Here is a 13437-nt window from a genome sequence, read left to right on the forward strand (position 1 = left end):
AAAAGCATCCTCGTTTCTCTGAATTTGTTTCATCAAAAGCTGGCCTGCTTGCTTCCCATTGCTAAGCAAGCCAGTTTTCCAATCATTTTACTCCCTTAAGTGGGCTTAACAGTGAAGCTCATGCCCTTCTTCCTCTTTCGTGTCGTACCTAATCATTATTTTGATAAGCTGATTTGAAACTCACAAGAACAACCAAAAAAGAGCTCAAAACCACTTTTGCCACAAAGGGACCACAGTCAAAAACCTTGGCCCACAAATTGGCATTCGTTATCAAAAAATTTAAAACAAAAATAATTTCCATGATTTGATGGTCTTGGCTTTTCCAATTTTATTTTAGAATTTTTTTTAAAGAAATTACCAATATTAAAAATAAAATTAGATATTATGTAATCTTTATTTTTTAACTTATAAATAGAATCTTTTTATTCTATCTTAATGTTTCATCAACAAAATATTATAAATTTTAGAAACAAACTGAATTTTCAAACTTCACAATAAATTATTCAACTTTAAAAAAAAAAAACAACAACAACAACAACTATTCAACTTAAAATATTTTCAAAATACATACAAACTATATTTTGTTAAACATTTCAAGATGTTTTCCTCAACACATGCTCACAACTAGTAACCCTTACCATAATCACTAAAGAGAGGGACTCAAGCTCTCAAAGAACTCTTGTTTATAAGTCATCATATATAAATAATCATGAAAGAATTTCCACTTTTCCTCTAACAAACATAATTCCACTTCTCACATCGACTAGATCTTTTCTTAAGTCCTAATAGTTTTAATAAAATGTGTAGGGTAGCGCTAAACCTTTGTTCCACCAAAATCCTTCCAGAAGCATCCATTACTATAGCCATGGGTTAAGCAAAACCTTGAATAAAAACAGCAGACGTTTCAACAAATGAACAGGGAATAAAAGTCGGTAACTTTAGGGTTTTTGCATTCATCGATGGCGAAGAGGCTGATTCCCTGCTTTAACAGAATTTTGGTAGAGAAAGTTGTGGTTCCAAGTAAGTCCACTGGAGGCATATTGCTTCCTGAAAACTCTCACAAGGTATGAATTCATTTGGTTTGTACCAATATTTTTTTCACTTTCGGATTTTTCTGTATTTTCTCGATTTTTAGGGTTTTCATGGGCTTTTGATATGGAGAATGTATTTTGGCTTATTGTGGTGTGAAACTGTAGTCTGCATTATTGAGAATGTGGGTTCTCGCTTCTTGGGGGTGTCGAATCCTCTGCAAACTTCCTTATTTGCTTAATCCTCCTCGGCTTCTCTAACAGCGGTTAGTTTCATAAGCCGGTCGGGCATTATGCGCAGGGTCATAGACTTAGTAACCAATATTCTTTTGTCTCAATTATCCATAATTTAATGCTCGGCGGGCCTCAATGATTTCACTTGACTGTAGATCGATGCTCAGTAACCTGCGGGAATACAACATTTTCGTTCTGGAGGTTGTTAATTGCCCAAATTTCACAACTTACCAGCCCAACTGTATTTCAGTATTTAACATCCTTCGTTATGACCACGGTTTGGAATACTCTACAGTTCTGCTATTCCTCAATTGTCCATAATCTGACATGCCCAAATCTCAATTCTGTTTAAGCTTTGTGATATATTTCTGGGTTATTGATATCATTAGTGTTGGGTGCAAATTTAAACCATGAGGATGGCCTATTACACTCAGACGTTTGAACGTCTTGCAATTTCGTATCTGTTGTAATGGCACTTCGAATTGATGTTTTCCCTTTATTTTACTTGTTGCGCTAAGATCAGGTGATCTTATTGATAAGTTTAAGGGTGAGTCGAGGCTGCATTCTAAAATTTTGCTGCATCTGAGTTAATGTACAGATGTGAGATACAGGCAACATTTTCATGCCGCTCTACAGGGGTCATGGGAACATGAGGGGTTTAAGACACAGGGCATTTCTTTAACCGGTATTCACTTCACATTGAGATCACAGCTACTCAACGACATTATGATTTTACTTAAAAGTGAAGCGTTCTGGCTTGCTAGAGGGGGGGCAGTTTTCTGTAACACTATAAATCGTAATGATTTCAAATTTTACCGGGGGTAGTATTTTATTGTAACACAAAGTCTCCTAAAAACATCATTTTGCACACTTGAGTGCTTAGCTATTTATCTTAACTGCTTGCAGTTTTGTTAAATAATCTTAACAGAAGTTAAAAAAACGAGGGAGAATTTTTTGTGTTAACAATACTTTTAAAGTTATATGCATTGCAATTTTTAGGTGCTCAGTTACTTTTGTGCTTGTGTGATGGTAGTGCAACGGTACCATAACACATTGTGTAAGATAGGGTGGTGCGTTTGTACATTTAGACATGAACCAGTTTCTTGCAGTTATTATCTGTGAAGAGTTATTTTAAATCAGTTTATAATTATATAGAGGTAGATAATTGTTTGTGTGCTTGTTCTCTCTACGTGGGTCACAATGCCTCCCCCAGAGCTCAATAATTAAGGTTTGCAATGTTTTCTTGACCTAGCATGAACTTGCTAAACGAAATTCTTAACAAAACAAAGTATGAAATATGATAATCTTGTGCAATGTGCTACAGTACAGCCAGCCTCTGAGAAACTCAACTTAATAAACTCGTTAGAATTGCTATGACTATCATGCTCTAGAGTGATGGTGATTTTAGTGCAGATTGGCCAAACTATTTTTTTATTGAAGAGCCCCTTCTAAATTAGAAACTCAATTTAATAAACTCGTTAGAACTGCTATGACCATCATGCTTTAGATTGATGGTAATTTTAGTGCAGATTGGCCAAACTATTTAATTTTTTATTAATTTTTTATTAAAGAGTCCCTTCTAAATTAGTTTTTCCGATTTTTAAAAAAATTGATCATAGGTTGGCCAAGTGTTTATATAAATTTATAATGATGTTTGCCAAGAAATATGGTCACTTATTAAAATGCTATCTTTTATCCAAAGCATTCTCCAATTACAGTTCTGAATGGTTCAGCTTTTATGTATATCAGTTGAACTCGGGAAAGGTCGTAGCAGTTGGCCCTGGTGCACGAGACAAGGAAGGTAACACCATTCCTGTTGGCCTGAAGGAAGGTGACCATGTTCTTCTTCCGGAATATGGTGGAACTGAGGTGAAACTAGGAGAGAAAGAGTAAGTATGAAGCAACCTTGGTTGATTTCATGTGAACAGTTGAACAGTTGAATTGCGGCATAGGCTTATGAAACATGGTTCATATGATGATTGTATTGTTGCTGTATTTGAGATACTAGTTTGTAGAAATATGCTTGCATCAATCTTACTCCTACTGCCTAATGCAATGTGTACCCCATCATAACTTTTGCATTGTTGATAATGTTGGGATCAGGTTCCACTTGTACCGGGAGGATGATATTCTTGGCATTTTGCAAGACTGAGTTGGTATTGAGTTGGTTAGAGCTTAGATCATGGTACAAAATTTTGATTTGCGTAGTTGTCAAGAATTGCCTGGTCAAGCAAATTAGGCCGCCTGGAGGTTGAGAAAGCAGCAGGTTCATGAAATGATGATTGAATTTTCTGTAGGCAATCGAACTTCTGCAAGGATTGGTAGAATAAAGCAGAACTTGTCATTACTTGACATTTTGCCTTAATGAAGTTATATTTATTTTTTAGAGAGTTAATTTATTGTGCATGCATGTTCTTTAGTTCATAAATGGCAACCATAAAATTGGAAAATGGTTCACATACGCGTGCGAGCTTCACAAATCAACTATGTACTTGCTGTGTTGAATGGTTGAATTTAATATTAGTTTCTTTCTGGGCTTTTGTTCTTATGGACATTCTTTGAGTTTATAAGACTTCTATGATTTTTATTTTTTTTATGATTATTGAGATCCTTGTTTGAAAGGAGCCACACGAGATTGAGATCGATGGAAGTTTGCATGTGCAATATTAGCAGTTTTTGTAAAACTGCCTTGCTGTTTTTGTCTTGGGAAGGAACTATGAGCTCTCTTGGCTTAGTCAAAATTTTAAAAAAAATTACCTTGGTTAACTTGGTGGCATTTGGATAGCTTGGGAGATGTCATGTACATTGTGTAAGTGGGATTAATATGTGTCTGACATCGTTGAATCAATGAAGCACTTATTATAGCTTGAGAGATGCTATACAACATGGTTTGGGTGTAGATTTTTTGCCTAAAAAGATGCTACACGCATGGTGTAGATTTTACATGAATCAACAATTTCATTTAGGTATTTGTTTAGTTAAATAATGCATCAGGGTTTTAATATTGTTAATGTATTGTAATTATCTCCTGGGAATTAAATAATATTTTGTAGTGACAATTATTATGGATGAGAAATAATTTAGGAACAAGTATAATTGATAGGACCACTCTTTTAGGTAAACACATTGTTGGAAAATTCTCACTCAGCAACACATCACCTAGTCCCCAATTTTTTTTTGCTAAAAACAATAGACTTGGCTCTCGTTGTTCAATTAGAATAAGGATCTATATATCATTGAGATCAAGTGGACCAAGTATTGAACATTGCCTTTTTCATGCACAATGTAAGATTATATTGCCCATAAACAAGGCCATGGAGTTGTTTTTGAGTTAATTTGTTTCTTTTTTTTGTGTGGATGGACTCAAATACACTACAATTGCACTCACAATGGGATGTGCTACAAGGCTAACACAAGATTGAGAGAAAATTGCTTTAAATTGGGGGTATTGCCACCCCAAGTTGACCACTAGGCATCTATAAAACAAAATATAATAAATTTAAACTTTTATAGTTGAGTTCAGATTTGAGTGTCGCTTGCTCTTTTTTGCTAGCATAGAAGAGGACGAATTACCCTTTGATTCTACATAGAGTTGTTGTTTGGTCACAAGAAGGTATTTTTTTGTAACATTGGATATCATCTTGTCAATCCATTCAGAGGTAGAACAAATAGAAAGTGAAACATATTGTTCCACCTCTTATCAATTATTTTCCAAAATGGATCAAATTTGAGGTTGTACCAATTGGTAGAAATTTCTAATAGACACTTTAGCCCTATTTATAACCTCATAAAGACACCCCATTGGGGATTGTTGCCCATTAACTATGTGTGGGACTCTAACCAAGGGCTCAAACATCTATAATTGAAATAGGAAAAATACAAATTAGTTATTGACATAGTATGTTACAAATTAATAATGAAACTTTAATCAACTTAAAAATTAGTTTGTCTTTAGTGATCTTTTCCATCAAACTTAGAATCCATGGGTGATTATAGATAAATTTGTTGCCTTGCCTTGCATCTTCCACAATTGGACTCACTCAATCAAGATTTCACATGACATGTGTAGCATAAGGTGACAATTCATATGCAACATAAGAAATTAAAATTGCTGATGTTGCATTCATCAAACTTTATTGGAGGCATCTAGGCTTGGAATTTGATGGTCGTATTGACTGTTTTAGTACTTTTGGACCGTATATGACAACCTGAAAATTTGTTAGATCCTATGAGTTGATAGGCTAAATTTCTAGAAAACTGTCAATATGACATTTAAATTTATTACTAAATTGTCAATAGGCAACTCATGAATAATATACTTACTGTGATTATATATATGTTTCTATTAAAAAGTTGTTTCTATATTTATTTATTTATTTTTAGTTATTTATTTATTATTTTATTTTTAAAAAAATTAGGCAAGTGCTTTTGACGAGCTTTGAACTAGTGGGGTCACATTATGGGGGCCCCCATCCCTGATGAGAATGTGGTTGCTGAGGCCTTGATGCCTCCTAGATACACCTATATTTATATTGCCTAGAGCCCTTGATTACCTTATCATTAAGGGGAACCCCATCTTGGAGAATTTAGTTGGCTGTCGAGGCATCACCGCCTCCTAGATGCATCCATGTTTATACCGCCTCACTACACACCTTATCTCTCCAAGGCTATGTTTGTTGTCAAGGCATTAGTGCCTCCTAGATACATCTATATTTCTAATGCCACTCTACTCTCCTTATCTCTCCAAGCTTAAGCCTATATCTCCCAAGGTGGGTGACGCCCCTTTACCTCCCAGCAGTTGAGCAATCAACTGCATCTGCATGCATGCACCATCCTTGTGGCATCATCCCTACAACAACACACAAACAACAGTGTCCATGATAGACATGATCCATCTGTCAGAGCCCAATCGCATAACATCTCAACAGTGAGTGGGATTTGAATATGCAACCGTTCTATCAACAAGATGTGGACCATTGTTGCACTACGGGGTGATCCCTTATATATGTTTCTATTTTGACTATTATACATTTATAATAATTTATAATCTTTTTAAAATCGAAAACTTATTTTTAGTCATTTACAATATTAGTATGTGGGCCTGGTTAGTTGACAACTTGCCTCCAGCTACTTGGGTCGTGTGAGGATTTTAATATGGCAGAAGTGGCCTCTGACAAAGACGACATTCTACCTTTTCATTGGACAGCTAGGGAAAGACAAGCCTGGTATTACATGCACAATAAATTGGGCCTTTTTTATCCCAATACCAATCGTCGCTAGGATAGTGGGGTTTGGCACACTTGGTCCAACTTTTAAGTTGGCTCTGATCACATATTAAAATGCCTCAATCATGCTATGATCACTGCACAATTTTTTTTCTCTTTTTCTAAGGATCGAGATCTACCGGTCATTCCCCTGCCAGATGTGACGTTATCTTACCACTATACCATATATTTTGTCATTTCTTAGCAAACCGTTGTCCCGAAGGTGGCCAAGTCTTAGTTCTTCCTCAACACGTTAGTGTTGATGGCTTCCACCATCTCGCACATCCTACGTGTCTGGAATTTGGAGCCATGTCCGCATTCTCAAAAGGGATGGATTCAATGGTGGAATGATGACATTACCAAAACTACTTGGTCCTTGCGCATTTATGGGCATCAATTGGCTATGTTCAGAAAACAGTCATATGAAGCCAACACACTTGCCCTCAAAAAAGCCACTGAAGCCCTCACCCTCAATCCCTTTGAAGTAGACTTACAGATTCAACTTGCCAAGCTTCACCATGACAAACAAATTGTTGATAATTTTGTTGCTCGGGGAGCCCAAATCAAAACCTGTCTCCACTGGTTAGAGGTTGGCGACAAAGCCTCGAAGGAGTTTTTTCAGGTTCTTTGTGCCCGTCATACCAATGTTGGGATTAAAAAGATCAAACAAGGAAATGTTGTTCTCTCTAGTCTCCTTGCCATCCTGCAAGCATTTGTTCATCATTATGAGAACGTGTTTGCTTTGTAGAGAAATTTGGTTGTTCAAGAGAAGCTCTCAAAAAGTGTATTTTTGTTATTCCAAACTGCCTGGCAATTAAGCAACGTGCTTTTTGTGAGCAATTTCTTTCCCTCTAAGACCTTAAAGAAGCAGTCTACTCCATGGCAGATGACAAGTCCCCTGGGTGTGATGGGTTTCCTTATGAATTCTCCAAACACCTCTAGGAGCATATAGGTCCTGATCTGCACAAAGTTTATCTTGAAGCCTATCATTCTAAAAGCTGAGGAGCCATTATAAACAAAGGAAATATCAAATTCATACCTAAAGCCAGTGATCTAGAGGACATGCAATTAGAGACCCATTACCTTTCTGAATATGTCTTATAAGATTATTGCCAACGCACTCTCTCAAAATCAGGCACATGTTGCCCTTAATTGTGCGGCTAGAGCAAATTGGATTCATCAAGTCCAGATATATTCTTGACAACATCATTGCTATTTGGGAGGGAATGGAATGGGCTTGCAAGTCCAATTAGAAGGCTATCTTTTCAAAGATAGATTTTGCTAAAGCCTATGATCGCATTGAATGGCCCTTCATCTTGGCTATGCTACGGGCTCTTGGTTTTGGCCCCAATTTCCTTCAGTCTGTGGAGATGCTCTTTGGTGATGCTAATGCATGTATTACCATCAACAATTCACAATTTGAGGCTTTTGGGCTTTTTTCGTTCCATTAGGCAAGGTTGTCCACTAGCTCCTATGCTTTATGTCCTTGTTGCGAAGAGTTTTGGCTATCTACTTGCGCATTATGTGTCCTCGGGACTGGTTCATGGCATTTCGTTGCCTGAATCATCCTCCCAATTAGTCAATGGACATTTTGCTGATGATTTTTTTCTTACTCTTTTAGAGGATGAAGAAAACATCAATAATGCTTTAAGTTGCCTAGGAACCTTTTGTCAAGCCTCTAGTTTTGCCATTCAATGGCATAAAACGCTTTGTTTCCATCAGTCATAGGCACCTTTTCTCAAGCCTGTGGTTCTACCATTCAATGGCATAAAACGCTTTGTTTTCGTCAGTGATTTTTGCCAGCTCCACCTTGGCTCAGCCAGTTTGAGTGGAAATGGGTTGCTCACAGGGAAATCTTCCGCTTTCTTGGCATTCCTTTTGCGTTCTCGGCATCACTTGTGGAACTTTGGAATGTTGTGATGGTCAAGATTAGCAAAAAGCTTGACTACTGGATCACAAAGCCACTCTCCCTCGCTGGTAAATTCCAGGTTTGCTCAAAGATTCTGGCAGCCACACATCTGTATTACTCCTCCTGCTGGGCTCCATCCAAAGCTTCTTACATGAAGTTGGAAAGATTGCTCAGGGATTTTCTTTGGGCCTCTGGTTCTGATCACCATGGCTTCCATAGAGTGGCCTGGGAATTTTGTTGTCTCGCAAAAGAGTATGGTGGTCTTGGCCTACTTTCCACTTAGAAACAAGGCCTTGCTCTTTGTGCAAAATGGATTATTAGGGCTATTTCAAGAGATAAAGCTTGGAAGATTCTGGTTCGACACTACATTTCTTTCGGCTTTCCTGTCAACAGTCCTACTTGGAAGGGGATTGGTTTCCAAACCCTTCTCATCATGCATGAGTCCATGGTCATTCAGGGCTCATTCGTCATCAAGAGCATCTGGAAAGCCTGGGAGGCTATTAAGCCCTAGCTTCAATGGGCTGGAGATGAATTCCGCAATGGCCTCTCCTTGAATCAGTAGAAATTTTGGTGGTCTCCCCTGTTTGCCATTCAAGGTACTCCCCTCGCCAAGACTCAAGGGGCCAATGCTTTGCGTTTTTTTAAACGTGGCATCAGAACTCCTAAGGACCTCTTTTCAAGGGTCACCGTGAGTTTCAGGAGCTGGGAAGATATGCAAGTACAGTACCACCTTATCCATTCAAACAGGCAAACTTTTAACCTTCTGCTTTCCTCCATCCCTGTTCACTTAGTTCATAAAGTGGGGATTTAGTCTTTTCACCCTTGGTGGCTTGATTGGAAGTGGTATCCTGCCACTCCTTTTTCTAATTACAAGCCAAGTTTGGGCTACAGATGGCTTTCGCCTCATCTTCTGATGGTGGATACGCTAAATCACAGATGGCATTTGCAATCTTCTCTTTCTCAATGGAGAAAATGCTTTGATACCATATGGAATGCTATAACTAAACCCAAGATTGCACATTTTGCTTGGTGCCTAGCCTTCCAAGGTCTTCCCCTAGGGCCTCGGCTCAAACACATTGGGGTTCTTGATCCTAGATGACCCTTCTGTGGACAACCAGAGTCTTTCTTGCATATTTTCTGGTTTTGTAAGCTTGCTTAGAATTATTGGCACTGGATTCATGATTTTTTTAAGCCATTTAGACCTGAGTCTTTTCCTTGGCACATGATTTTACTGGGTGACTCTCCCAGTTTTCCTCGAAAGTTCACCCAAATTTGGCATACCTTCAGGCTAGAGTTTATGTTTTCTCTGTGGAAAGATAGAAATGTTGTTCTATTCACACACACCTTTTTGGATGTTAACATTACTATGTACATTAATGCATGCATTTGTAATAATGTAATTATGCAAATTCAGGTGCAAGCGAACAAAGTTGCACTCGAGGTAGCTCTCCTGCAGGAGCTGCTGAATCACTAGAGCAATGCTCCTTGCACTCTTGCCAGAGTTCCTCTTGATGCCTCTATGAAGACCTCGATGCCTCATGGATGCCACCCTCGACGCCACTCCTTCAGCCGCCACTTGCACACACCCCACGCTCCCAGGCTTCCCGCCACCGCTCTCCCAATGGTGGTGATGGCAAATGGAGGCGTTGCTCAACCTCCCCACCCCGTGGTGGTTCTGGTTGGTCCTCGGCTTCTCCTCCTGGTTCTCATCGTGCGCATTCTCGGAAGTGGCCTCGCTTGGACTTGGCAATCTCTCCTCCGTGGCTAGAGGTTAAAGATGCGGAGGTTGCCACTATTACTACTCCTGTTGATGATGGTTGGACTGTTCCCAGCCCGCCCCCCAATCCTAAAGATGATTTGGGTTTTCAAGATAAAGATGAGCCACCACCCTCGGCTGGCACTACTTTGGTTGCTTGAGGTTGCCTTATATAGTTTTTTTTTATGAATAGTTTATGTTTCTGGCTGTGGCCATGTTTTTAGTCCGACTTCAGCCATGTGAACTCACTCACAAAGTGATCTTGTATCCCCTGGCCCCTTTTTTGTGAATTGTAATCTGAGTATATATTTTTTTAATAGAAAATGACACTATTCATCAAAAAATATTAGTATGTAATATATTTATTTTTTATATATCTATATTAATTTGAAGTTCTGAATTTAGAAACTTACTTATTCAGAAACTTACTTATTTTATTTGAGATGTTTCAAATATAACTAATTTAAAGCTGCAAGTTCATAAAGAATTTTTATATGTTACTAATTTATATTTATTATTTTCTAATTTATAAAATATTTATATTTAAAAAGATATTTTTTAAAAAAAAATTTAACTAAAAAAAATTGGCAACCTTTTTTTTTATGTAAATGTAAAGTGAAAGGTATTAAAATAAGTTACTTGACATAAAAAATAATCATATGACAGGTAGGGGTGACTATCAAATTCAATGGTGTAGCCATATTTATTGTTCTTTTTTGTTTGCTCTTCCACCATTGCTCTTGTCTCGTTAGCCACATTGTCAAGCAACGTACAAGATTAAAGTGAAATCAAGAGTAAGTAATGAATAGGAAACAACAAAGTTAGATCTTAGAAATAGAAACAGGTAAATTAGTTTGATTTTATTTAGATATCATTCTAAGTTAAACATTAACTGCACAGATTGCTAGGGTTTTTTTTTTTAAACTACATATTCTTCAAAAAAAAAAAAAATCAACATAGAGCTAAAATGCTTTAGAATAATTCAAAATCATTTCTAACCATTTAGGAATGAATTTGAATTCATTTACCTGCAACAAAAAAAATAATAGAACATTTTTTTAAAAGTAAACTACTCAAAAGCCTCCAAATGCTGAAACATAAATTGGTGAAGAAAAAAATAATTTTTTTTGCATTTAAAGCAAGAATAAAAACACGGCTGAGTCATTTTCTAAAACTCTTTGAGTTTTTCCCAAAAACATGGCAATTTTCTGGCTTGCCAATTCATAAGTAAAATTACCAAAAGCTTGCCAGTCCAAAAAAATCGAGGAGTAGTCCAACTATGGACATAAACAACTGAATATAAAATTTGAAACTAATAACATAGATTTGTTGTGATATGAAGAGTTCAGGAGTTATTTTAGTAACTATGTAACATTATGTTTATTCATGTAACATTTATTCAATTATTCTCAACATAATATAGGAGTTAATAAGTATAATAAATTTAATTCTAGTTGAGAATCAAATATTGGACTATCATCAATGGGCCCTTGGTCTACTGGTGAAGTTGAATGACTCACAAAGAACCCACCGGGGATCAAGTCATGTTGATTGCAAGGCTTCAACATCATAAGGGATGAGGTCATGATCGTGTCTCTGACAATTTTGACAGCGTGGATGCTCCTCGGTCCTTGGCTCTAAGTCGAAGAAGTTTCAAGAACGAGTGGGCTCATACTGGGTTCCTAAATTATTTATATGGTGGCCTTTGTTGGTTGGTAGCTCACAAGCCTCGTGTCTTCATTAGGTTGTTATGCAAGTCTAAGCCCTCCATCAAAAAAAAATATTGAACTATTTTTTTATTTTCTTATCAGATGAAAAGGTCAGGCGTGCTCATGAGTTAAACTTGAGGGTTCGCGGTCTCCCTCTTCCTTGCCCCAAGCCTCTTGGAGCAAGTTACTCCTTCCTTAAAGACCAATTGGATATCACTGACATCTCACTAGATTGTGCCTGGGTTGGGCATGACAATACCCTCTTTATTAGGTTTCGTTCACTTGTTGATTGTCTTTGGACTCTTAGGGCAAAGAGGAAACTCTTCTCTATCCCCCATCAAGATTTATCTTGATGAGGATCTCACCAAATCATAGGTGACAGAACTTAAGGAGGCTCGGGCTCTTGTTGTGGCTACCAGAAAAGAGGGTAAATGGGCAGTGATCAGAAACCTCAAGGTTGTGATTTGAGACACTTTCCCTGTTGGTTGGGAGTCAAGTTCATAGTAGGCCCTAAACGTTATAGGAATCTCTTTGGTGAGAACACTTTTTCTCTTCTCCTCTCTTTCTCTAAGCTTAGATTCCTACTCCTTGTCAGGGTGGTTCTCGCTCGCTACTTCTTTTTGTTTTTGTTCTTTTCCCTGGACACCTTTTTGGCGCTCCCGCTGCGTTATTCTTTTCTGCACTATTATATCTTTCAGTCCCATAGACCCTAGTTGGTCTCTTGTTGGACATTAATATCATTATCTTATCTTATCTATCACATATAAAATGATTCTACAATCATTACAATTATATGTACTTTATTTTGGTAATACTATAAACCACCATTACGTGTTATAATTGTAAGTACAACCTTAAAATCAAATTGATGCTATATCCAACTAACCAAAAGATAGCATTAATTTCATAACTATTCAAAGCTATTGTAGTGTGATTGGAAAACATAAACAAATAGGAAAGATTTATTCATCTCAATCATTAAGATAAATAAATAGTGTGTTGCCATTTGCTTTACTAAATCTACTATATTAATTAAAAATTGAAGGAGAGATCTCATAATGATGTCTACACATATTACAAAGCATTAAACATTGTTGTGCTCCAATGGAAAAGTTGGATCCATCACAAATGATCTAATGGTATATCATTATATGCATGATAGAGTCCTATTCATTTTGTGTTTCATTACATATCTCTTTACTCATTCATCACATGTCTAGAATGTTTGACCACTATTAACATGTCATGGAAGAGATCGTAAACATTAAGGTAAGTACACTTTATGTATGGAAATCAATTATACTCAATGTTTACAACACGAATGCATCTAAGTCATTTATCAATGATAATTATGGATGAATAGTAATCAAAAGACAAGGTGTTTAGGCCAAGGATCTATGGAGCAGGTTTCCTTAAAAATAGAGTATTGGTCATTGAAATTGTTTAGGAATGTAAGGTGAGCGATTCCACGATTAATAAAGTGTACTATAGCTAAAAAATTCAGCTCTTAAATTTAAGGAAATTGGAAAAAAATAAA

General features: G+C 37.0%; 1 protein-coding gene across 1 annotated transcript; it reads left to right on the forward strand.

Annotated features, from left to right (window-relative positions):
* Positions 1-842: 842 nt before the first annotated feature.
* Positions 843-3794, forward strand: LOC149576820 (10 kDa chaperonin, mitochondrial-like). The gene is made up of 3 exons (XM_089820265.1): positions 843-1064; positions 3012-3151; positions 3366-3794. Exons 1-3 carry the CDS (start codon positions 960-962, stop codon positions 3412-3414), a joined length of 294 nt encoding a protein of 97 aa, XP_089676391.1. The 5' UTR covers positions 843-959; the 3' UTR covers positions 3415-3794.
* Positions 3795-13437: the final 9643 nt, after the last annotated feature.

Source organism: Cupressus sempervirens, chromosome 1 (assembly GCF_028749045.1).
Source record: "Cupressus sempervirens isolate cs-2001-9-10 chromosome 1, ASM2874904v1, whole genome shotgun sequence".
NCBI classification, from domain to species: Eukaryota; Viridiplantae; Streptophyta; class Pinopsida; order Cupressales; family Cupressaceae; genus Cupressus; species Cupressus sempervirens.